Raw genomic sequence first — 27,887 nt, forward strand, 5'->3', positions numbered from 1 at the left:
CTTACCTAATTGCCTCAGTAACTCAGTGTTTCGTATCGAATCTCATCTCAAACAATCTAAAGGTGCCCCCTAAGTGGCAGCTGCCCCTGTGTGGCACAAGGTGGCCCTGCACCGGCCTGCACGTGGACATGAGTCTGTCGGTAGGGGGCGATCATTGACGTGCCATCTCCATTGTGTAGTTTCTGGATAATGTTTGGCATTACCCCAATGTTGACCCGTGACACCAACATGCAATGACCTGTGCGTTGTGAATGACACAACGCTATGTTTTACATCTGCCGTTAAGCAGACTGCGCATATTTTTGCGAATGTTACTGGGGTTGCCAGGTGTGCCTGTCGGATTTGAACCTTGAACCTCTGCAAAAAACAGAGAATGCGCTACATATTATTGGCTCTTTTGGTAAAGTGACGCAGATAGAAAACGAACAATAATATATAAAATAATAAATAAATAAAAGTTGGAAAATAATAAATTGGTGAAAAGATGCCATTGGTCGACTGACTGAGATGACTGTGCCCCCCACAGTGTACACACACACACAGTGTACACACACACACACACAGTGTACACACACAGTGTGTACACACACACACACACAGTGTACACACACACACAGTGTGTGTGTGTACACTGTGTGTGTGTGCACACTGTTGAGCACACTGTGTGTGTACACTACGTGTGTGTGTACCCACTGTGGGGGGCACAGTCATCTCAGTCAGTCTGATGTGTACACACACAGTGTACACACACACAGTGTGTACACACAATGTACACACGCACAGGGTACACACACACACAATGTACACACTGTCCATGTGTGTACACACACACACAATAATGTCCACATTGTTGTTGCTGAGCTCACACACCCAAGGGGTCTCTGTTCAAGGGAGGGAGCAATGGAAAATTCATTTAAATCAACTTAAACTCCAAACCCGCTCTGTGACGTCACCACTCAGCATTACCTTATCGGCGTGACACGCCAGGGGGAGGTGTACCTCGCTAGTGACGTCATGTCACCAAGGTATTCACCCCACCCCGTCCAACGCGCCCTTGAGCGTGACGTCACCTCTGCCTGGGTCACTTCCGTTATCTGTTCAAGCACTATCCTTATTTGGGCAAAGCCACACCCAGTGACTGGCGGCTCATTAACATAATTTATTCGTGAAAGCCGTCTCGAGTTCGTTGTGACCGGTTCGGCACCCACGCCCCATCCCTCCACGTTTGGGCCAGGCTCATTAACATAATTTATTTAAGTTACAGAGCCGCTAATTGTGGGAGAGGAGTGTCTTGTACCACGCAAGTGACGTCATGTCACCTGCTGCTGCCGCGTGACGTCACGAGGTAACTGGAAGTTGCCGCTCCGCGCGGGAACTGAAATCCGAGGTGAGAAATTCTTATCGCGGTTGTGGTGGTGGTGGTTGTTGTTGTTTACAGAGGTAGAGGCTCACTCTCTCTCTCTCGTACGGATGTCATTTGAGTAGCAGCGAGCATGGAAGCGATGTCCAGGTTGGAACTTTAGAACGCGGGGCCTTGCCTCCTACCCTCGCCTGATCGCATTCGCTTCAATTCTCTCGCTTAAGTTTAATTTGTCTTCACCCGGCTCGCCACTTTGTAACTTTGTTTAAATATTAACACGGTTTTTATTGTTTACCAGGTCAAGCCCGCTTGAGCTGCTATACCGCTCTTGATTTCAGAAGCGACCTGCCCACAACAACAAGGTGAGGCTCGTCAACAGCGTGGCGGTGTTCACTCTGGACGCGTGGTGGTGTTTTCTCTCTGCATGTGGAGGTGAAACCAGGGGATCCGGAGGGAAATCCACGCGACCACGGGGAGAGAGAGAGACACGCAGCCTCGGCTGTGTTGATTGATCCTCAATGAATTACTTGGTGGAGTGAGGAAGCATTAATACTGAGCAGGTGAAGGTGACCAGGCATGGGTCTGGACACACCACCACCTGTTAACTATGCCAGTGTGGGACAGTGTAAACATTTTTTTTGCAGTCAAGTCTATTAACTCTGTTGAACACGGAGGTTATATCAAAACAGTAGTTTATTTTTGTTTTTCTCTGGAACTCTTTATACGACTGGAAACAGTCAATGCAAACATGACTCCTTGTAAAAAGGTGTCAGTTTTGTTGCCAGATAGAAGGGTAAAAAAAACATTAACATATTTTTACTGGCAAATGAGGTTCCCATAGTGTAGAACAGTCAAGAAGTTAACACAGTACACACATGCAGCTGAAGTCAGATCCGTTCATTCCAGCGTGCAAGGACATCGTGAGCCTGGCTGGCTTCACACCTCTAAGTTGCGATTGAACATTAATTTATGCATTTTTGCATAACACCTTTTGCTATGTCAGCTGAATTTAGCTTTCATAAATATTCCTTTTGTAGTTAGACAGCCGAAATTGTGTGCTCGGGAGTTTTGGGTTAACATTCATTTTGAAGATACGAAGGCAATCACGTCATCCGGAGAACGGCCAGCAGTAATCAGTATCGTGTCATCTGCAAAAAGATTTACCCTGGAATGATCTAGATCAGTGCCCAAGTCATTGACATAAAGAGAGAACAAGAGGGGGCCGAAGGATGGAACCCTGTGGAATCCCTTTTATCTTAACAGTGACCTTCAACCATCTGTGAATACAGTTTGGGTGCGAGAAAAGAGGTACATTTTTAACCATTCTACTGCGTGTTTGGAGAAACCGAGACAACTTAGTTTACTAAGCAGGGTGTTGTGGTCGACTGTATCAAAGGCTTTGGACAAGTCCAGAAAAAGACTGGCACAGTACTACATATTATCAAGGCTACTAATGCAGCAGATGTGCTGTATTTTTTCGGAACCCAGATTGTGTTAGATGTAATAGATTGTTGTCGGACAGGAAACTGCTAATTTGGTAGTTTAATAATTTTTCAAAAATTTTTGTCAACGGGGACAAAATTGAGATAGGTCGGTAGTTATTTGGATCATCTTTAGGGCTCCCTTTGTGAAGTGGACGAACATAGGAATGTTGGATGGACCAGTTGAAAATATGGGCTATAGGTTTATATATTAGGTGACCAACAGTTAGCAGAGCAAAGACGGGAATACTATCTGCTCCGTTAGAGGGGAGGACTCTTTGAGGTAGGACAGTTGTTTCAGAACATTACTTTCGTGGATTGGCTGGAAACTAAATTCGTTTAATGTTTGGACAGGTGTATAGGAATTTGCATGAGCAGGGGTGACCCCCAGTACATTATCAAAAAGGTTACCAGCTTCAGAAAAATTAAGATTAAAATTGTCAACAAATTTTTTGGGCTCTGAAAAATATTCCCCATTAAGGTTAAGCTCAACGGGCAGATTATCTGTTTTGGATGCCTTTTCGATAATTTTTTTTGTTTTCCAGAAGATCCTGGCATTTCCACTTGATTCCAGGAGAGTGGAGGAAAAGTAGGCACTTTTTGCATGCCGTATTTTTTTGACGCATCTATTCCTTAAAATCCTGCATTCTAGCCAGTCATTGACCAAATTAATTTTCTGAGCACATGCCCAAGCCTTGTCCCTAGTTTTCATAGCTTAGTAATCACAGGATCAAACCATGGTGGGCAGTTGCCTTTAGTTTTAAATCTATACAAACGGAGCATGTTTGTTAATAATTTGGAGAAATGTATTTTTGAAGGTCTCCCAAGCCGTAGTCAGGTTGGGGATATCACAGACCTTTTCAATATCCGAGTAAAGCACATCATTAGTAAATGCCTGAATGCTAAAGTTTCTCTCGGAGTGCTTCTCAACCAATTTAGGGGGGGCTTTGGGTCTGGCTGATGATCTCACCCCAAATATGAAGGAGTGATCACTTAGGCTATTAGCCAGAACACTAGTCAGTGCAAAATTGTGAGGGGCATTTGTCAATAGGACATCTAGCAGAGATGACTGTCCCGGATGTTTTAGGTTGGGTCTTGTGGAGACATTTATTAATTGAAACAGGCTAAATTCATCTGCAAAATTTGTGGCCACGGCCGGCGGGTTTAGCCAATTCCAATTTAGATCACCCACTAAAACTATTTCACCTTTAGGGAGGCCCCCAAGAAGCTCTCTCGGTGCAGACGCAGCTTCAACATCCTTCCCAATAGGCGGTCTATAGCAGCACACTACTAATATCTGTTGATTATTTGGGAGAGTTATTCTGAGAGCTATACCTTCAAAGCAACATTTTTTAAACAAGGAGTGAGCTGGTGAACATGCAATAGCATTACGAACATAGATGGCAATTCCACCTCCTTTAGATCCTCGGTCACGCCGTAAAAGGTTGTAGTTGCCAATCGTAATCTGCAAATCATTAACGGCAGGAGTGAGGAATGTTTTTTTTTAGGCAAAAAATGTCCCGGTCCAGATTTGCCACTTCAAGTTTTAGTTGATTTAAATTAATCACAGGCCCTCTGATGTTGACATGTATAACACCGACACCTTTTCTGCCAGAAAAATGTACAGAATTATACGAGTTCTTTACATTTGTGCCAGGATGAAGTAGAATTAATAGTCTGCACAGGTATTTTCTGTGAAAGGATGATGAGCAGCGAACCTTGGACGAATAGCAGCAGCTCGCAGTTGGTGATGTGTTTTAAGAGCAGAATGAAGTTTGGAAGGAGTACTGGTAAAGTAATGGGACAAAGATAGGGTTAGAAGTGTCTATAAGCTTTTGATTTAAAGCTTTCGTAACTGCAGGGATTCATGTTCTTGGTTCTTTCGGTAAGTCACATAGAAGGGAAATGATAAAATAAAATATGTATTATTTTTATTGTTTTATATTATTTTATTATTTCCCTTCTACGAGACTTTACCAAAAGAACCAAGAATATGTCTATAAGCTGTTTCATTAGCAGGTGTAGTGGATAATTGAGCAACAAGTATGGACGAGAAGTTAGGTGGATAGCCGTTTGTAGAGTTGAGTGTGGCACTAGATATAGCTGGGAGGGACAGCAGTAGGATACACAGCAGGAGAATTGCCATCTTTAAAATATCAGGGTTGCACACAGTTTAACACACAAGCGAAAGGAAAAACATATATATACTTGTAGGCCGAGCGTTGAGAAATGTCTTGCCGCACTCGTCACGCATACACGGCTTCTCGCCAGTGTGCTAGAGTGTTTGGAGGAGCGTGAGGGGGCGAGCTAGGCCACAACTTCCGTGTGGGTGGCGTCTCTCTCCATGCATCGCACCTTCGCCGGCAGCGATATCCAGGCAAGCAGGGGGGTGCGTGGGGGGCGCGAGCTAGGCCGCAACCTCAATGTGGATGGTGGTGTCTCTCTCCACGCAGTGAACACCGCCACGAGTCAGCCTTGACGGATTGCAGCCGCCGCCGCTGCCTCCGCCCCACCCATGGCACAGCTGCAGCTGCAGTAGTTGTTGCTGCGGTTACTCACGATACCCCACAGTGATCGTGGTGAGGTGGTTATTTCGAATCTGCAATCAAGCAGCCTCCGTTAAAATCTCGAAGATGTCGGCGAGTTGACAGCGTGAACATTAGAACATTAGAACAAAGAACAAGTTTAGTTTGTCGAACACGTAGGCTTTATCCTTTAGCTGTATCCCTTTAAGTTGAGTTTATCCTTCCCCACGCTGCGCCACTGGGGTGAAGGGGGAGGCCTCGGCCCAATCCAGGCAAGGCCTCGCTCCCTCACGCATCGTTAAGCCACACACGCCGCATAACAGCCTGTTGCGTGATGCTGCTGCTTAGGCAGTGGTGCACAAGACAAAAACTCAAACACGTTTGGCAATCTTCTTGGTTCTTTCGGTAAAGTCACGTAGAAGGGAAATAATAAAATAATAAAAATAAAACATACAATAATTCTCACGACGTTTCGGCCACAACGCAAGCAGCCGTCCTCAGGTGAAGACCAGGTCTGTCGGGGAGACAGCATCTGAATGAAACACCACTCTTGGAGCGTATATTTAAGCTAGGTTGGAAGAGGGGAGAGCGCCTTGACAAAATAATTAGCATATCAAGAGGAATTTAGCATATTTATGGGAAATGCAGATATGTGATTAGTACTACTTGTGAAATGGGTAGGAGGTGGGCGGGGGGTTTCAAAGTCATATTATGCCCGTGCATTATGCAGGATTAGCAGCATCAAAGGGACAGGGGATAAGGGTAGCATTAATAAAGGGAAGGAATGTTAATGGTATGTAGCTGCAGTAACTAAACAACCACGTAAAAAACTAAAGTATAAACTACATAGTTTCATCAGTATACTAAATATACTCTCCAATAAGATGAGCTACTAACAGTAAGTAATACATTACAATTCTATGTTGCAAAAAATATAATATGCTTCCAGCTAAACTTTTTTCCCTTACATCACACGGGTCTACCCCGTACTATATGCTGCCATAGACAAACCCAACATTAAATTATATACTGTATTACTATACACCACCCTATACCTTAGAATAATACATAGTGTAATATTACACTATGTATTATTCTATCCACCCTACTGTATATCACACTGCTGTATATTCACTATACAATTACGATACTATATATTGCCTTATATTTTGTATTAAACATTACAATTGTATACTATTTATTATTATACAATCTGCTATACACTATACCATTGACCGTCGAGTGAAAGATACTAAGAGGAAGCAACGAAATATGTCAATGGGAGAGTGGTAGTAGGAGATTTGCAGCGGAGAAAGAATCCATTCCCTGCGGAGAATACAAGATATATAGTCAATGCCAGTGAGTGGACTGCATTCTGAAAGTCACCATAAACGTGAACACAATCAGTTAAGATCTGAAATGGTTTATTACGTCCTTCCAATGATTGCTGAGCCAGAATCCATCTTCTCAGTTGAAATTGTCTCTGTGTTTGTATATGTGGATCGCCTCATGAACGAATCTCTCATGGTAACCAGATGGCTTGCAGAGAACCTCTGTCTTGGAGAAGTCAATGTCATGTGAGCCCACTGAATTGTAACAGTGATCTGCCACGGCTGAGGTGTTTGTCCTACCGTGTTTCAGGTCTGCTTTATGTTCACGGATGTGGTCCAAGACATGTCGTTTGGTTTCTCCAATGTAACTGCTACCACAGAGGCAACTTAGTTTGTAGACGCCAGGGTACTGTATGTCTGGAACCACATCTTTTACAGACGGGACCAGATCACGGATTTTATGTACTGTGTTGAATTGGACCTGGATCTTGTGTTTAATCAGGATTTTGGAGATATTTTTGTGACCCCAGCAATGTAGGGTAAGGTGATGGTTTTGAAAGGCTCCTCAACAGGATCCTTCTTGATGGTTGGAGTGATGGCTTTGCGGATTGTGTAGTCGGAGTAACCATTAGCCTTAAGAGCATGGCGTACGTGTTTGAGTTCACTGGCAATGTGTTCCTGGTAGGAGATGCATTGGGCTCTATGGTATAGTCTTGATGAGGGAATTCTGCTGGGATGGATGGTGGTGGGAATCAGGTTTTAGGTAAGCATCCGTATGGGTGGCTTTCCTGTAGACAGAGGGACTCATTGAACCATCAGGTCTCCTTTTAATTAGGACATCCAAAAAGGTTAGCTTGCCATCCTTTTCGACTTCCATGGTGAATCTGATGGCTGGGTGTATGGAATTGATGTGGTCGAGGAATTGGTCTAGAGCAGGCCGGCCATGTGGCCAGATGACAAAAGTGTCATCTACATACCTCTTCCATAAGGTTAGACGTAGAGTGGCAGTCTGGATGGCGTCAGTCTCAAATTTATTCATGTTTCATTCAGACGCTGTCTCCCCGACAGACCTGGTCTTCACCCGAGGACGGCTGCTTGCGTTGTGACTGAAACGTCGTGAGAATTATTTTATTATGTTTTATTTTTATTATTTTATTATTTCCCTTCTACGTGACTTTACCGAAAGAACCAAGAAGATCAATCCCTGCAGTCACGAAAGCTTTAAATTGAAACGTTTGGCAATATATATATAGAGGCGACGTGTCCGCAAATGGGCCTTCCTCACAGCACAACGCACAGGGCACGGCGTCTCGATTAAACCCCCCTGCACCCGCCAATCTCAATTTAAACACAATTTAAACACACACACAGCTCACTCACACACACAGCTCACTCTCACACACAGCTCAATCACACACACAGCTCACTCATACACACACACTCACACAGCTCACACGCAGCTCATTCTCATGCACAGCACACACTCACACACACAGCTCACTCACACTCACAGCACACTCACACAGCACACACTCACACCGCTCACTCACACACACAACTCACTCACACACACTCACACACAGCTCACACGCAGCTCATTCTCATGCACAGCTCACACTCACGCAGCACAACTCACACACACAGCTCACTCACACACTCACACACAGCTCACACTCACTCACACAGCACAACTCACACACAGCTCACACTCACACACAGCACACTCACACAGCTCACTCACACACTCTCACACACACAACTCACTCACACACAGCTCACACTCACTCACACAGCTCACTCACACACACAGCACACTCACACGCAGCTCACACACACTCACACACGCAGCTCACACACACACACAGCTCACTCACACACACAGCTCACTCACACACACTCACACTCACTCACACAGCTCACTCACACACACAGCTTACTCACACACAGCTCACAAGCAACTCATTTTCATGCACAGCTCATACTCACTCACACAGCTCACTCACTCACGCAGCACAACTCGCACACACAGCTCACTCACACACACTCACACACACTCACACACGCAGCTCACACGCAGCTCACTCACACACACAGCTCACACGCAGCTCATTCTCATGCACAGCTCACACACACTCACGCAGCACAACTCGCACACCGTTGCACACGCCGCCGCCATCTTGAGACGTCGATGGGCAGATCAGCTCCACGGTCGGTCCTGGTGTCAAGGACATGGGCCCCCCGCATCCGCTGTTCCGTCACTATGTAGTCCAGAAGATGTTCTTGCTTGGACCCGGCATGCATCCATGATGTTGTGTTGATGTGCCGATGCCGGAACAGCGTGTTGGTAATTACAAGCCCATGGGCTGCACAAAAATCGAGCAGCCTCCTACCGTTGTTATTGAGCTGATCTGGCCCATGCCTTGCAATCACTCCAGTCCAGGTGCCAGCATTATGACCAACTCGGGCATGGAAGTCACCCAACAAGATGACTCTATCCCGTGGGGCCACTTGAGCTAGCACCTGTAACAGGAGGTCATAGAAGGCATCTGACTCATCGCACACACACACGAACTCGCACACACACAACGCACACACATATATGGACTCACACACCCACATGGACATACCCACGCACACACAAACTTTTATATAGAGTAAATAAGTTAGTAAATAGTTTTTTATGTATGTGACTTTAGCACTACATTTTTTATTAAACTACTGACAGATGTGAAAATGGAATAGCACTGGCTTACTTACAGGGCTTATGGAGTGGTACCTGGGTTCTTTTTTTAAAACCAAATCCTTCGCAAGTTTTGTACACAGACAGAAATAATGACGTTTATAGGTCAGATGTTAATGATCCATGTGTAATACGAGCGTATGTGAGGTTTCGCCGCCCCAGCCCTAAGCCAATCAGGCGCCACGATGTATTGGGGGCAGGGTCTGGGGGCAGAGTCGGGGGGCGTTAAGGGAGCGGTATTATCTGGAAGGTTCTTATGGGGTGTGGCTTAGGGCGGAGTCTGGGTGACGTTGAAAGGGGATATTAGGGGGAGCCGGAAGGGGCTCGGGGTCAGTTGGTGGGAGCTGGAAGCTGGACCACGTCGGGAGTCTCCTCGAGCCATCGGCTACGTGGCAGCGCAGAGACAGCTCCCAGCGCGCCGTTGGCCAGCGGTGCGCGGGAGCGGGAAAGGGCGAGAGCCGCGCGGGAGCGGGACGTTAGTCAACGACGTGCCGCGGAGTGACTGAGGGGAGCGGAACGCGAGCTGTCCATAACGAAGAATAAAGAGACGGAGACACAGTCGCATGGCGTCGACCTGTTTTATTACCCATATGAAATGCATGTGTAGTTAAGAGTTTATCTTTGTGGGGAGCTGTAGCGCAGTTATTTCACTGCATTATGAACTCTACAATTAGTTTGATTATCGCCGACAGCAAACATGATTGATAACACTGCGTAACAAAAAAAAAATTGTCCTTGCGTAGTAAGTGTTATTTTCTAATTGCTTATGCCTCACAAGTACAGAAAATGGCTATTATTCCCCACAAACTTTGCTTTTGTGACCAGGACAGTGATATTTTGAAATGTATCTATTTTCAATGCGAAAATGTGTGGATTTGTGTCATTCCTTAACGTAAAGTCCTGGTCACAAAAGGAAAGTTTGTGGGCATAACCAATAAAAAAAATAACACTAGCCATCCAGGGACAAAAATCGTGTTACATAGTGTAAGTGAAAGCTGAACTTGTGGGCCCCTGCTATGTTGATTAATCTTGAATTAATTACATGGTGAAGTGTGAGGAAGCATTAATACTGAGCAGAGAGAAGATGGCCAGGCATAGTTCTGGACACACCACCACCTTTTTACCATGCGGGTGTGTGACAGTGTCAAGTTTGTATTTGCAGTAAAGTATATTAACTATTGAACATGTAGGTTAAATCAAAACAATAGTTTAATTTAGTTTTCCTCTGGGACTTTTTGTAAGAATGGAAACAGGAAAATATCTCAGCACATATGCAGCTGAAGTTAGATCTGTTCATCCGAGCATTCAAGCAAATCTGAGCCTGGCTTCCACCTCGAAGTTTCGATTGAACATTAATTGATGTATTTCTGCATAATACAAATAGTATTATTGGTAACACACTTTGCTATTATAGCTGAATTTTTCTTAAATATTTCTTTCATAGCTCGACAGCCAAAATTGTGTGCTTGGAGTTTTTGGTAAACATTCATTTTGAAGATACTAGGGTGTCCAGTTATATTTATGACCATTGGCCCTCTCATTGTGTGCCTTAACAGCCCGTGTGATGAATTGGGGAATTATTTTCACTATATCATGAATATAGGAATAAGTATAGATATGTTAGTCATGTGTGACTGTGTATATATTCATTCCTCTGTGCCTTGATACTGACGTAGATGGTGTGGATATGTTTTTCTGTCTGCAACTGACGCTTCCTCTGACTCTTCCTCAGCAGAATTGGTCTGATGGAGCAAAGGGACTCGGCGCAGCTCGGTACAAGAAGGAAACAATGCGACCAGTATGCAGACAGCACGGATCGTACTGGAAGTTTGACACAGCACCAGAGAACACACACAGGAGAGAAACCCTTCAAGTGCACTGTGTGTAACAAGGCATATGCACGATCATCAACTCTTCAGATCCACCAGAGAACACACACGGAAGAGAAACCTTTCAAGTGCAGTTTGTGTGTAAAGGTATTTTCAGGTTCATCTCCTCTGAAACGACACCAGAAAACACACAGGGGAGAGAAACCCTTCAGGTGCCTTTTGTGCGATAAAGCATTTGTAAAGTCATCATATCTTCAAACACACCAAAGAACACACACGGGAGAGAAACCCTTCAAGTGCATTGTGTGTGAAAAGGCATTTGCAAAGTCAAAATATTTTAAGAGACACCAGAGAACACACACAGGAGAGAAACCCTTCAAGTGCACTGTGTGTGAGAAGGCATTTTCAACGTTATCACATCTGAAAACACACCAGAGAATGCACACAGGAGAGAAACCCTTCAAGTGCAGTGTGTGTGAGAAGGCATTTGCAACGTTATCAAATGTTAAGCACCACCAGAGAACACACACAGGAGATAAACCCTTCAAGTGCAGTGTGTGTGGGAAGGTATTTGCACGGTCATCACATCTTCACGACCACGAAAGAACACACACAGGACAGAAACCCTTCAGGTGCACTATGTGTGAGAAGGCATTTGCACAGTCATCACATCTTCAGAGCCACCAGAGAACACACACAGATAAACCCTTCAATTGCACTCTGTGCAAGAAGGCGTTTGCACTGTCATCACATCTTCAAAGACACCAGAGAAGACACAGGCATCAGAAGATCCCCAAGGAGCGGTGTCTGAAATCGGCTTGTGTCAGTCCAAGTGCTGCAATGAGCCCATCCCTGCTGAAAAAAGAACCAGAATTTAATTCCTGCTTGGACGCAATTAAATGTATCAAGGTAGATTTTGAAGAGGTGAAATGTGAAGAAGTGATGGTGAAGAGCGAAGAAGCGATGGTAAAATGTGAAGATGAAGATTCAACTCCAAAATCGGACCTTCACATCGATGTAGGCAACGTGAAGCAGGAGGAGAATTCTGACTGTGAGGCAGAGCGAGGCAACTCCCAGGAGTTTGTGGAAGTGGAGGTGTGGGTGGACTTCTTAGACAATACAAAGTCAAATGGAGACCCGGTGGATGTGTAAGCTTGAGACAATGAAACTCCAATATATGCACCTTTGTCACAGGCCTTTAATTAAAATAACGTCAAGTCGCACACTCAATTCCTAGGTTCAACCTGCAGAGTAAGAGCAGCCAGTATTTGCGGACCTGTGGGTTGGGTAGATCTCTAACCAGGAGCCAGAGCCAATAAGCTCCGAAGCATTCTCTATGTTATACAATGTTATAATAATTTTAGCATTTATATGGTGCTTGCTTAATCGCCTCAGCAACTCAGTTGTTTTGTATCATCTCATCACAAACACTCGAAGAGCATGTTGTATATATGCCTTTTCTATAAAATTATATTGGGTGATTTTTTTCTTTTTTCTAATAATTTTGATCGGGATGTAGTGCTGTGGCATGAGTCTCCCCCCCTGCCTCCTGCCTTGCCACGCAAAAGACAGCTGGAGGATAATTACTCACAAGCCTGTTTGGGAAGTCATAAAATGTATTAAAAAATGGCAAACCCAAGGGGGGGTGGGGGGGGAGCTAATGAGATTCTACGAAAAACCCCACAATAAAACAAAAGACGAAAACGGCAGGGGTCATGAACCTCCCTTGGACAGCGAAATTCACCCAAGGGCAGTTAATCATTACGAGTTAACTGGGGTTTTTTAAAAAATACAACAGTAAGGTTTGAAACTTAGCTATATCTTCAACCTCAGGATATCAAAATATAACTTGAGAATAAGAAGCACGGATCCCTGGCAATACAGACTGGGAACAAATGTTAATTAAACCCTCGTAATATCCTTGGTAACAACTATGGTATACCACAAATCTTGGTTAGGCATAAACCAAGTAATTATGAAAGTATTAGACCTAGGGTCATTCAGAAGAGATCATGCGAAATATGTCATTCACGCACGACCAAGATAATATGTATTCCACGGGATCAGAGCCTCGCCAACCACCTTTGTCTTCCAGTAGCTAACACAGTACATGGTCAGTTTAACACGTAGGCTTTCGCGACCAATATTAGTCAAATGTGTCGTAACCCTCCACCACCCGACACTGCCAAACAGTAAAAAATGTGTCATGTTTACCAAGACAAATAGTTCACTACTTTAGCCCACCGGTGTGTTGAAGAGTGATTCCACATCATTTAAAATTTTGAGTACAACGTGTCGCTGGTAATTACATGCAGCATCATCGGGCAATTTGCCAGAATGGTGAGGCCCTCTAGTTGCTCTCGGTCTTAAATGGAACAACAGGGTGACGTCATCTTTTAGCTCAATCTGCTGCAGTGATTCGAGGCGGAGACGGGGAGGGTATTGTAATTATATTATTGACTAGCTTTACTACCCGGCTTCGCCCGTGACTTGGTTTCACCACGCCTGGCCGCCTTTGTCTCCCCAGTGGCGATGTTCACACACCATACCAGTTACTCGTTTTAGGCTGAGTCGACCTAGGGGAGGCCCAGGACCGGTTCAAATAGTCGTTACCGGTAGTGGCCGTGAGCGGGAATTTAACTGGGTGCCGGGTTCGTAGTGCAGCGCGCTAACCACTACACTACAATGCGTAACGCTTCCACATGCGTGGGTCACATGACAGATTTGACGTCAGCTCACCGTGCAAAAAATATATGCTCCCCCCCCCCCCCCCCAAAAAAAAGTTTATTTTTATAATCTTTGCATGGTGTACAGTCTGGAAAGTATCCACATGGTAAGTTTGTTGCATGTCGGGAAGTACGCTTAACATTTTGAACAGACACACAATCACAACTTTGCCTTTTATGTGTAATGGGTTCCGGAGACACTTGTAAAGGTAACTTCTTTACAGTGATCCCTCGTTTATCGCGGTTAATGGGGACCGGAACCCCTCGCGATAGGTGAAAATCCGCGAAGTAGGATTGGCCCCCTAGGAATTTCCGTATATGTGTGTGTGGGTACTAGAATGTTTAAAATATGTATATTTATACTTTATATATATATATTTTACTTAAATCTATTTAATTAGAAAATCTTAATATTATACATTCAATCTCTCATACGATACGTATTGTGGTGTTCTACACTCACCAATGACAGTAGTATCTTGAGACTTGACGCCAGTAATGACGACGATGATGACAATGACGATGAAGACGATGACAGACCTGTGCAGTTCGATAAATGTGATGATGAATGATAATGATGGTGTTACTGCACAGGCATAATGAGGCCTTTAAATCAGTTTGAAAAATCCGCGATGCACTGAGCCCGCGAAACTTGAACCGCCAAGTGGCGAGGGATTACTGTATTTCGATACCACACTCCAACAGTCCTCTGTTACAGCCTAGGGACACAGCCTAGGGACACAGCCTACTCTGGCTACGCTCTCGGGTCCTCCGGCTACAATTACCCTAGGGGAGGCTACCTGACCCGACCCAGCCAAGGTGCGGGTCTCGACTCTTGGCTTCCTCGGAACTCGCCCTTACAAGGGCGTAGAGCCGGGAGTCCCAGAGTCCCATCACTGGCCCGCACAGCGTCCCGGCCCTTACAAGGACTATCGGGGCGAGGGGGTCCAGGGTCCTAAGCTGGCTGGTCTTGGGTCTTGAGCTGTGACTGGTCCCGATCAGCTGGGGAGGTCCCCTTTAATGTCCCTTTGCCCATCGAGGGGTGGCGTTGCATGGGATCGTAGATCCCCCGCAGCCCCCCCCCCCCCCCTTGGCGGTACGGGGCACCCTTGCAGATGGACCTCGTCTACCACTGCCGGTAAGTGTGGCCCATCTACGGCACTACATTCGTATAAGGAGATTGGTAATCATTCAATTGTTCATTGCTATTTGTTTCCCCTATAAGGAATGGGAATTGTAATATATGATTTTAAATAATATGCTTCCAGGCCGCACTAAGCCTGTAGCTGTCAGAGCGATTAAAGTTATTTGTATTTCGCTCAATTTCAATGGATTATCTAATTAGTCTTGTCCAGTAATAATTCGTTTTATACAACACTTCAACATTAACAAAACCAATTGAGTGTCCTTGACAAGCATGTACTGCCACTGCCGACAGTTGTGTTTGAGATTATTTAATAAGACTAAAAGAACACCAAAGAAAGTACTTCTGTGAAAAGGCATTTGCACGGTCATCAGTTCTTCAGGTCCACCAGAGAACACACGGGAGAAACCCTTCATGTGCAGTGTATGTGGGAAGGCATTTTCAGGTTCACCTGCTCTTAAAAATCACCAGAGAACACAGGCATCAGAAGATCCCCAAGGATTGCATCCAGCGAAACGTCGTACTCAAATTGTAAATGTTGTGGTTTCATGCTTCAACACACTGGTGGGCTTAAGCAGTGAACTATTTGTCTTTTGTCAACGTGACACTTTTTTACTGATTGGCCATGTCGGGTGGTGGAGGGTTACGACATTTATAAATTACGCGATCTAAACCCAGAAATGTTCATTATGAATAATATTGGTCGCGAAAGCCTATGTGTTAAACTGTGAAGGTATTAATAAAGGTGCCCCCTTAGAAACCTTGTCTCCCGCAATGATGACACTACAACTGGTGTTAGGAGTGGGGTGAAGAAAGAACCCACCTATAGTGTCATTGGAGGATGGGAATGGCGAAACATTCATCCCTCCGGCAGCCACGGGAACCTGGTTACGAAGCCCATTAGCGGAGAGAGAGCGGCTGCGGATCGGCGGGAGAGTGGCGGAAAATTGGTGAGAGAGGAGCCCGATGCTCCGCGGTCATGCGCCGAGCACGAGGCATGGCCGAGGACCACCGTGTTGAGGGGAGCGCGGGGAAGTGTGGGAGTCGCTCCACAGCCAGCGGCGTGTAAAGGAGTCACGAAGGGACCCTGACAGCGATCCTCGTCTCTGTGAGAGAGCAGAGGAGCCTGGGCCGGAGACCGCGCATGTGGTGCGTGCCATTTTGCTCGTGGAGGGCTTGGCATGGCTGGCGGGAGCTATTTTGCGAAAAGCGCGGGACAGCGCTGGAGGGGCGGCGGAGTTAATGGCGCTGCAAGGGGATATTTTTGGCCTCCCGTGCGATGCCCGCACGAGATTTCTCCAGTGGAAGCGAGGGGAAGCCGAGACACCCTTCACTTTCCGGGAGGCGCTGCTGGTGCTGGGGCAGACCGCGTACTCCCAGACGGGTGAGATGGCGCTCGACTCCTTGGCGGTGGAATAACTGCTGGCGCGGGAGTTGGGGATCGTCCAGCCCTTCGTGGAAGACTTGGGGGATGACGTCCTTCAATGTGGCCCGGGTAATGCAGGGCCACGAGGCCCGCCAGCATTGGCCCAAAGTGGAGGCTTGGCCGTGGCGGGAGGAGGACATGGTGGCTGTGGTGTGCGGCCTGGGGACGCACGGGAGAAGGCCCCCGCAGGTGGGTTGGCAACCGGGGAAGCCCCCTCCGCCCTGGGGTCCCACGGCCAAGTGTTTTGGGTGTGGTCAGCCGAGCCACATCGCGATAGAATGCCGGGGTGTCAGCAGGGTGCCGGCAGCACCACTGTAGCACTCCGACCTGCCGTCAACATTTTCCCAAGCTGCACCGGATCCGAGTCTCTGATGCTTTCCGTGACTGCCGTGTGCAAAGTGTCAGGGGCTGGATCTGATTAGATGCTACTGCGGATTTCAGGGAGGGGCCGTGCCCTTAGGCCATTGTTTTTTTGTTCCCATTCCTAGAATCCCAAGGAATGCAAAACCCTGCCAAGGTGGGGGTGACCAATGTCGAGGACCGGCTCACGTGAGCTATGTTCTGGTAAAGGCGGACTCTCCCTTGTAAGGTGGGATTCGGGGGGGTTGTGGATATTGTTTGGCTTGTGTTATCGGCTCTCGTGGGGGGGGGGGGGGGGGGCGTCACGGTTGTGCGGTCCCTGATGGGGTTCTGGCCTATGCCGTAGTTGCGCTGTGTGTTGGCGGTTTGTGGGGCGGTGCCGCGGGTTGTCCTTTTTGTTGGCGGTCCGCGGGGGGCGCCGGAGTTGCGCTACGTGGTTATGGTTCACGGGAGACGCTACGGTTGTGCTGTATGGTCGCGGGAAGTGTTGCAACCAAGGTTTTTTTTGGGGTAAATTGTTTTTTCGTGTTGGTGGTGTTCCTCGGGGTTTGGGTTGCTCTGCCTGTCCACCGGTTGTAGTTGCAACGGCAACTGCAGTGGACAAACAGTACACACGCCGGTGAGCATATACACGAGTGTGTCGGCAGGGCGGAGGAACTGGGGCAAGGGTCATGGAAGACCCTATTTGGAAGCCTCTGTATCCTGCTAGAGGGTTCGAGAAGAAAGGCGCGACCAATGCGGAGCCAGGCCACGCTGGGTACAATAAAAGCAGCTGAGAGCGGGAGCTCAGCGCTGCCGGTTCTGGGAGTGGGCTCGTATCGTCGTCGCTGTCATCTTCGCTAGATATTGTGTGGCCGGATAGTTGTTGGCTGTCTCGGTCAGCGCCATTGGTGTTACACGGTCAGAGTTGTGTTTAGACTAGGCTAGACGACTAGAGAGAGCACATTTATATTTACGCGATCTAACCCAAAAAAAATCTTATAGATATTGGTCGCGAAAGCCTACGCATTAAACTTGCTTAATTGCCTCAGCAATTCGGAGTTTTGTATCATATCACATCACAAACACTCGAAGAGCACCCCTAAGTGGCAGCTGCCTCTGTGTGGCATAAGGTGGCCCAGCACCAGTCTGCATGTGGGCATGAGTCTGTCAGTCAGGGGCGATAATTGATGTGTAATCTCAGTTGTGCAATTTTTGGATAATACTTGGAATTTCCCAAATTTTGACAATCACACCAACATGCAAAGACCTATGTGTTTTGAATGACACAATAGTATGTTTTACATCCACTCTTTAAGCAGACGGTGCATATTTTGGTTTATGTTACTGGAGTAGCCAGGGGTGCCTGTCGGATTTGAACCTTGAACCTCTGCAATCAATAGAGAATGCTCTACCACTTGGCTTCCCTCAATCTGAGTGTAGGCATGCCAGCCAGTGTTTCTAACCAGCGCAGATGTTCCATTTAGAGGGGGTCCACGTTTCACATGCCTATAGAATGGAGGGCATGACTGTTGCCGAGAAGACCCAAAGCTTCATGCAGAGCGACAGGCCAGGTAGCTTCCACACAGCATTGCAGAGCTGATGAAAAGATAATGCCGCCCGACTGATTCGGACCATCCACACACCGTCCACATACGCAGGGTAGACGTATTGTGTACACACAATGTATATACAGCGTACACACAGTCTGCGCATATACTGTATACACAAACACACTAACAAAAACAACGACTGCCATTCGCCAATACGTGGTGGTGACGTCACCATGGCGCTTGTGCCAGACTATGTGCACGTTAAGGCCACGTGAAGTGTCGAACTCCCGCCGGCAGGAGGTCACAGGGCAGACTCAGGTGCCATGGTTCAACTGAGATGACTGGCCGATGCACCACCTGTGCCCCCTACTTTGCCAACTGTACAAACACACGGTGTGCGTGTACACAGTTTGTATACAGGGGCCGTCCATAAATGACGTCACGCGATTTTGGACGATTTTGACACCCCCCCCCCCCACTTCGTCACACGACGTCACAAAAAGTCAGACCCCCCCCCCTCAAATATGACGTCACAAAGCTCTGCCCACCTCCCCCAAAAAACATGCTTCAAATCGCTTTAAATTATTGTCATCGTAGTGCGTATTTAAAGTGGCGCTACATTCTGATGTTGTAAGAGAAAACATTTATTAAAAAGTCTTTAATGAAGTCGAACGTGTTTATATTTATTTAAGTTGCGCATTTTGATGTGACGTCACATTTATCACCCCCCCCCCATCATCGCCCATCGTCACACATCGTCACAAATGTCTGACCGTCCCCTCCCCAGTTGCGTGACGTCATTTATGGACGGCCCCACACACTGTTTACACAGTTTGTACACACACACACTGTATACACAGTTTGTACACACACACAGTGTATACACAGTTTGTACACACACACACTGTATACACAGTTTGTACACACACACACTGTATACCAGAGGTGGGACAAAGTCATTGTTATGCAAGTCCAAGTCGAGTCTGAAGTCATCAAATTCATGACTCGAGTCTGACTTGAGTCCAAGTCACATGACTCGAGTCCACACCTCAGAGGTGGGACAAAGTCATTGTTATGCAAGTCCAAGTCGAGTCTGAAGTCATCAAATTCATGACTCGAGTCTGACTCGAGTCCAAGTCACATGACTCGAGTCCACACCTCTGCTGTATACACAGTTTGTACACACAGTGTTCAAATTGTTGAGCTCGCGCACCCAAAGGGTCATTGTTCAATAGATGGATCAATGGAATAGGAATCTTAATGAACTTCAACTCTAACCCTGCTCTCTGACGTCACCACTGCATTACCTCATCAGCGTGAGGGGGAGGTGTACCCCGCTAGTGACGTCATGTCACCTGCTGCCGCGTGACGTCACGAGACACCAAGAAGCTGCCGATCCGCGCGCGCGCTCATTGAGATCCGAGGTGAGAAGTTCACATTGTGGTGGTTGTTGTCGTTGTGGTTGTTGAGGTGGTTGTTGTTGTTTACCCAGGCAGAGCCTCGCTCCGTCTCTCTCTCGTAGGAATATCAATTGAGTAGCAGCGAGTCTGGAATCGATGTCCAGGTTGGAACATTACAACGCGGGGCCTAGCCATGCGGGGCCTTGCCTCCTGCCCTCGCCTAATTGCATTTGCTTTAATTCTCTGTTTAAGTTAAATTTGTCTTCATCTGGCTCACTACTCTGAAACTTTTTTTTCTTTTAAGTATTTCGTTTTTTTATTATCCTACCAGGCCAAGCCCACTTGAGCTGCTATACCGCTCTTGTTTTCAGAAGCGACCTGCCCACAACAAAGTGGCTTAACAACGTGTGGAAATGTCTGTCGGTCAAATACTCTAAACGCGTGGTGATGTTGACTCTAAATGTGGAGGGAAAACCCTGAGGATCCGGAGGAAAATCCACGCGACCACGGGGAGAGAGAGAGAGACGCGCAAACTCCAAACATACAGGAGGGGTCGGGATCGAACCCACCAGCTCCTGTATTCCAGGAGAGGCAGTTAACATCTCCCAGCCACCATGGTGCACACTCGAGTACATGGCCACAATGAGTCTCAGCACTCTAATTCAGGAGCGTTCTGCCGAGTTGGTTTTGCTGATGCACCATTTAGACCGATGAACAACTATTTCTATATTACCAACTAAGTCTCACAGAGCTGTTAGATCTTTTGTCAGAAGCCACCTGGCCATAGATGATAGCTCAACGAAATGGCTTTTCAAGTGGAAGATTGTAGCAGCCAAATAATCTAAATGCATGTTACTAAATGTGGGGGTAAAAATCGAAGGACCCGGAGAAAAAATAATCCGAGTGAGCGAGTGTACTCATTTGTGTGAGTGTACTCCGTGAGCGTACTCTGCGTGCGTGAGTTCGATTCCAACCCTGACGCATTTATAATTGCAGTTTACATTTTTATTTTTTTTCTCTCTCTCCCTGTAGTGGCATTGATTTTTCTCCACATTTAGAAACATGCATTTTGAGAATTTTGCTGCAATACATTTCCATATTTTAACCCACTAAGTTGAGCTATCATTTGTGTCCAGGTCGATTCTGAAAAAGAGCTATGCAGCTCAGATGGCCTCACCTGGTAAAATAAAAATAGTGTACTGTGTTTGAGGGTTTTCCAATTTAATTTCTTATTTAGAAGTTAAAGATTATGTTTCAGGAGGGTCCTGCATTGGACTGTTTGACCACCTCCAAATATATTTTGAGTTTAGGTTTGGGAGAAAAACGGAAAACCCAATGGAACACCAATGCCGACGGTGACGGCCGACGCCAGGATAGCGGCCACGGGCTCGAAGCGGGGGCAACCCGGCTCTTGTCCCAAGAAAGGAATCTGCTCCCCCACGGTGGCGCATCGCCGGCGGGGCTGCACGCTGAGCCCCAACTTTTCCAGGAGGTCGGTACCAGCAATACACTCGTGGCATAACACGCTCGACACGTATAACTCCTGGTTACTCACCTGGTGTCCGAGGCGACCCTTAAGGGTGACCCTCCCCAGCAGTCCCATCCCACTTCCACTTGCAGTGTGCAGCGCACGATCCGGGGCCTGTCGGCGGCCCACTTCAACCCCGACCACGCTGCAATGTGTTGCACTCACGAGTGACATTACCGCCCCACGTGTCCAGCAGAATCCGGGTTTGCCGCCTGTTCACCTGCCCTTCCACGAGCGACGTGGCCCCCATTATTCCTGCCACCAGCTCCCGCAGCCAGTCACCCGCAGTCGCCACATTCTGGGGTGTTGTTGTCAATATCTGCGTGGGGGTCATTCGTCACCATTATCATGACAGTTTATTTGTGTTGGGACCACGTGGATTGCACCCCTCTGTGGTCCCCTCTTTAGGGAGGCCTTGGTGTTTAACCCTGGTGCTTCTCTCGCGCGGCGATCTGGGGACTGTCTCTCACGAGATGCCCCCATTGGTCGCATAGATAGCACGCACGGGGAAGGGCGGTGGCTCCATAAGAGGCCCCTTTCCCACTCCCCCTTACCCTCCCAGTGCGCATTTGTTCGAGTTCTGCCTCTTATTGAGATACTCGCCTGGTTAGCCCCCCGACCATGGAGCGCAGCCCTCCCACCTCGGACTGGACTATCTCCGCTGTGGACTGCAGCTTGGTCACATTCAGGTGTACTTGGGTCACCTCCCCACATACTTGGGTTACCTCCTCACGTACTTGGGTTACATGGCCTGTGATCTCCTATGCCGGTCTGTATCCCTGCCACCCATCCTGGGGTTGTCTCACGGGGTCCTGGAGGCTCCCTCGTCCCCCCCCCCCTCACCGTTCTCGCGAGCTTCTCCTCTGGAAGAAGACTTGCAAGGTGTGCTCATGTTCCAGCCGTCAGAATTGCGCACGCTCGCGAGCAAATCTCTCACGTGCGCGTATACTCGGCAAGGGTGTTAGATGGGGGATATGGGCAGTTCGCATCTGGCTGCCACCACGTTGTGCTTGTCAGATACTGCTGAACTTTCTCGGCGGCGAGGTCATCGATGATCTCGGCAGTGTATCCCAGGCGTACGCTCTGTGTTAGCAAGCGTGATTTATTTTAGTGTCCGCTCACTGAGATCTGAAGTGAGAAGTTCACATCGTGGTTATTGTTGTCGTGGTGGTAGTTGTTGTTTACCCAGGTAGAGCCTCGCTCCTTCTCTGTCTTGTAGGGAGGCCGCTTTGGATTGCACCACTCTTCGATTTCACATTAACATGCTTATTTATTACATTAACATCACTAGCCCCGGCCACTTCCTTATGACCCTTGGGCTACACCCATTTCAAACCTTTTACAACAGTCTACCTCAGCAGCAGACCATGCATTTTCTAGCAGAGTGTTTTTGTTTGCTTTCTGACCACAAGTATTGTGGTTAATGCACACATGATTCCTTATTTGGAATACAGTACAGTACTTATTTAAATTGTGATGTTTATTTTAGTTGCCGTTAACCTAACCCCATTATTTAGGTAATGCTTAAGTATAATGATGTATTTTGAGAAGCTCACAATGGCCCTATACAAAATTGCATTTCATACAGTAACAATACGCTAATCGATGCCTGGTTATAGTCAAGGGATCGTCCCCTGCTGGTCAACCATGTTACGCATGTTGATGATCTGGTCATGGCTACTCAATGATATTGAGTTGGAGAATCGTGTTCTATACCTGGAGAATTTCATGACGAAATGGGGCCTTGCATATGTTCTACAAAAAGATCACCTCCCTGGGAAAATCTTGACTTAAAGCTTTCGTAACTGCAGGAATTCATATTCTTTGGGTCTTTCGGTTAAGTGACGTGACTTTACCGAAAGACCCAAAGAATACCTCCTTGGGAATTTAATGTCATACAACACTGCACCTGCTCAGCTCTCCATGAATAATCAGGTCGTTCTACACGTGGTGGAGGAGCGCCTATACCAGGTTAATGTGTTCATGACCTTATTTGGCATCCAAAGTGTCACTTCAAATTAGTCTAGCAGCATTCTTTCATTAGGCTCTGTAACACTATGTGGAAGCTGCCTGGACTTTTTTACATACAAAGCTGTGAGTGTCCATCGCCAAGGTCTAGTCCATTGCAAAGGTCTTGTCAATAAAAACAGGCAATAGTCTACATTATAGACTGCCAATACACTCACCGAGGTTAAGAACCAGGCTACAGTCTACATTATAGACTGTCAGTATGCTCACCGAGGTTAAGAACCAGGCTACAGTCTACATTAGTCGTTTTTTTTCTTCTATTCACTTTACCGAAATAACCGAAGAATATGAATTCCCGCTATCACAAAAGTTTTAAGTCAAGATTTTCCCAGGGAGGTGATCTTTTTGTAGAACATATGCAAGGCCCCATTTCGTCATGGAATTCAACAGGTACAGAACAAGATTTTATAAGAATGGAAACAGTCAGGAAATTAACAATGCACATATGTAGCTTAAGTTAGATCTGTTCATCCTCGCATTCAAGCTCATCTGAGCCTGGCTTCAGACCTTTAAGTTGCAAATGAACATTAATTTATACATTTCTGCATAATAGTATCAACAGCCTTTGCTATGTTAGCTAATTTTTCTTAAATAAATATTCCTGTCATAGCTAGACAACCGAAATTGTGTGCTTGGAGTTTTTGGTAAATATTCATTTTGAAGACACTTGGGTGTCCAGTCATATTTATGACCATTTGTCCTCTCATTGTGTGCCTTATCAGCCCGTGTGATGAATTAGGGAATCTCTTTCACTATTTCATGAAAATATGAATATGTATAGATGTGTAAGTCATGTGTGACTGTATATATGCATTCCTCTGTGCCTCAATACTCACGGAGATGGTGTGGATATGTTTTTCTGTCTGCAGCTGATGCTCGCTCTGCAGAGTTGGTCTGATGGAGCAAAGGCACTCAGCGCAGCTCGGTACAAGAAGGAAACAATGCGACCAGAATGCAAACAGCATGGATCGCACTGGAAACTTGACACAGCACCAGAGAACACACACAGGAGAGAAACCCTTCAAGTGCACTGTGTGTGGGAAGGCGTTTGCACAGTCATCAACTCTTCAGACTCACCAGAGAACACACACAGGAGAGAAACCTTTTAAGTGCAGTGTGTGTAAAAAGGTGTTTGCACGGTCATCCATTCTTAAATCACACCAGAGAACACACACAGGAGAGAAACCTTTTAAGTGCACTCTGTGTGGGAAGGCGTTTGCAATGTCATCAAATCTTAAGACCCACCAGAGAACACACACAGGAGATAAGCCCTTCAAGTGCAGTGTGTGTGGGAAGGCATTTTTTTATTCATCTACTCTTAAACAACACCAGAGAACACACACAGGAAAGAAACCTTTCAAGTGCACTGTGTGTGGGAAGGCGCGTTTGCACAGTCATCACATCTTCAAAGACACCAGAGAACACACACAGGAGAGAAACCCTTCAAGTGCACTGTGTGTGAGAAGGCATTTTCATGGTCATCATATATTCAGACCCACCAAAGAACACACACAGGAGAAAAACCTTTTAAGTGCAGTGTGTGTGGGAAGGCGTTTGCAAAGTCATCAATTCTTAAATCACACCAGAGAACACACACAGGAGAGAAACCTTTCAAGTGCACTGTGTGTGAGAAGGTGTTTGCACGGTCATCCATTCTTAAATCACACCAGAGAACACACAGGAGAGAAACCTTTTAAGTGCACTGTGTGTGAGAAGGCGTTTGCACGGTCATACATTCTTAAATCACACCAGAGAACACACACAGGAGAGAAACCTTTCAAGTGCACTGTGTGTGAGAAGGCGTTTGCACTGTCATGCATTCTTAAATCACACCAGAGAACACACACAGGAGATAAACTTTCAAGTGCACTGTGTGTGAGAAGGCGTTTGCATGGTCGTTCATTCTTAAATCACACCAGAGAACACACACAGGAGAGAAACCCTTCAAGTGCACTGTGTGTGAGAAGGCATTTTCATTGTCATCATATCTTCAGACCCACCAGAGAACACACACAGGAGATAAACCCTTCAAGTGCAGTGTGTGTGGGAAGGCATCTTTGTATTCATCTACTCTTAAACAACACCAGAGAACACACACAGGAGATACACCTTTCAAGTGCACTGTGTGTGAGAAGGCATTTTCATTGTCATCATATCTTCAGACCCACCAGAGAACACACACAGGAGATAAACCCTTCAAGTGCAGTGTGTGTGGGAAGACATTTTTAGATTCATCTGCTCTTAACACCAGAGAACACACACAGGAGAGAAACCTTTTAAGTGCATTCTGTGTGGGAAGGCGTTTGCAAAGTCATCAAATCTTCAGTCCCACCAGAGAATACACACAGGAGATAAACCCTTCAAGTGCAGTGTGTGTGAGAAGGCATTTTCAGATTCATCTACTCTTAGAATACATCAGACAACACACACAGGAAAGAAACTCTTCAAGTGCAGTGTTTGTGGGAAAGCGTTTGCACATTCATCAAATCTTAAAAAACACCAGAGAACACACACGCATCAGAAAATCCACAAGAAGTGTAATCTGAAATCGGCTTGTGAAAGTCAAAGTGCTGCAATGTCCCCATTGTTCATGAAACAAGAACCAGAAGACAATCCCAGCCTGGACACTTTGAAAGGTATCAAGGTGAAATATGAAGAGGCGAAAGTGAAATGTGAAGAAGTAACATTGAAGAGCGTAGAAGTGAAGGTTAAATTTGAAGATTCAACTCCAAAATCGGACCTTCACATAGATGGAGGCAGTGTGAAGCAGGAACTAAATTCTGACTGTGAGGCAGAGCGAGGCAACTCCCAGGAGTTTGTGGATGTGGAGGTGTGGGTGGACTTCTTAGACAATACAAAGTCAAATGGAGACCAGGTAGATGTGCAAGCTTGAGACAATTAAGCTCCAATGGATGCACCTTTGTCACAGGCCTTTCTAATGAATATAATGTGAAGTTGAACAATCAATTTCTAGGTTCAAACTGCAGTGTAAGCGTGGCCAGTTTTTGTGAACCTGTGGGTTGGGGCGATCTCTAACCAGGAGTGACTCAAGTGTTTTGTATCATATCTCATCTTAGACACTCGATGGGTGCCCATAATGGGCATCTGCCCCTGTGTGCCACAAGGTGACCGTTCACTGGCCTGCATGTGGATAGGAGTTTGTAAGTCGGGGGCGATGATTGATATGCCAGTCGGATTAGAACCTTGAACCTCTGCAACAAATAGAGAATGTACTACTACTTGGCTTCCCTCTACGAGAGTGCTGCACGTATAGGCCTCATCTCGGCAGAGATCAACTTGTAAATACGTTGCAACGTGACGCAGTACATTTCGGTATAGTAATAAAATGTTGCCAATGTGCCCTTTGATTATTTTGAATCATTATTGAAAGAATACCTGTCTGATTTTGTACGTACATACAACATTTTGTGTATTAATGTCAAACATGGAATATGTGCTGTCAGGACAAAGTATCTGTTTTGGTGGTAACCTGTACAAAAACTCACGTGAGAGCTGTTATTTTTGTGATACGGGTCAAAGGGTATTTTTGTGAATCAGGACGCATCTGACTGGGGCAACTCATTGTCTTTGAAATCGGGAGCATAGTCAGATCATTCATCAGTTAAGGTATGCCACTTACAAGTTACGTATAGGAGATACATTCTCCTCAAGAACACTATCATTTTGTATTACGTATACATTTTGTCGAACTGAGACTTGAAATGGACCTTGCCGATGAACATCAGTTGAAGCAAGCCGGACTGTTGTTGAGACATTGTACACCAAACCAGTCCACAGGTGGCTTGTACTGAACACATGTGTAGTGCCATAAGAGGGGAGGGGCTGCTGGGGGCTCTGGGATCCTAGGCAGATAAACCCTCGGCGCCAGGCGCTAGGATCCCAGGCACCCCAAACAGTTAAGCCCCTTGGCGCCACCAACGGGGGGGGGGCTGTGCGTGCTCTGTGGGATATCTGGGGTCGCACACAACCCCACCCCTCGTTGGGGACGAGGCATAAAAGGGCAGCTCCCTGGCCGATCGGGGCCAGTTGCAGCTCAAGACCCAAGACCAGCCAGCTTAGGACCGTGGACCCCCTCGTCCCGCTTGTCCTTGTAAGGGCCGGGACGCTGTGAGGGCCGGTGGTGGGACTCTGGGACTCCCGGCTCTACGTCCTTGTAAGGGCGAGTTCAGAGGAAGCCAGAGTCCAGACCCGCACCTTGGTTGGGTCGGGTCAATTAGCCTCCCCTAGGGTAATTACAGCCGGAGGACCCCAGAGCGTAGCCAGAGTAGTGTATCTAGGCTGTAACAGAGTATCAGGACTGTTGGAGTGTTTTATTGTAATAAAGAAGATACCTCTACAAGTGTCTCCGGAACCCATTACACATGCATTCCTAAAAGGCCGTGGTATTTATAGTTTGTGTAAAACATTCCGTTGTTTCGTGTAGAGAACGTTCAATGAAAGATGTCTGCCGATCTGT

The 27,887-nt window shown here is 46.6% G+C and overlaps 1 protein-coding gene across 1 annotated transcript; it reads left to right on the forward strand.

Annotated features, from left to right (window-relative positions):
- Positions 1-1,355: 1,355 nt before the first annotated feature.
- LOC133361527 (oocyte zinc finger protein XlCOF6-like) lies at positions 1,356-27,721 on the forward strand. Its single transcript, XM_061580454.1, has 6 exons — positions 1,356-1,387; positions 1,659-1,722; positions 11,173-11,931; positions 24,385-24,790; positions 24,877-25,044; positions 25,294-27,721. Exons 3-6 carry the CDS (start codon positions 11,183-11,185, stop codon positions 25,954-25,956), a joined length of 1,986 nt encoding a protein of 661 aa, XP_061436438.1. The 5' UTR covers positions 1,356-1,387; positions 1,659-1,722; positions 11,173-11,182; the 3' UTR covers positions 25,957-27,721.
- Positions 27,722-27,887: the final 166 nt, after the last annotated feature.

The sequence above is a fragment of the Lethenteron reissneri genome, unplaced genomic scaffold (assembly GCF_015708825.2).
Source record: "Lethenteron reissneri isolate LAM-NWPU_2019-01 unplaced genomic scaffold, ASM1570882v1 scaffold_113, whole genome shotgun sequence".
In the NCBI taxonomy this organism is placed as follows: Eukaryota; Metazoa; Chordata; class Hyperoartia; order Petromyzontiformes; family Petromyzontidae; genus Lethenteron; species Lethenteron reissneri.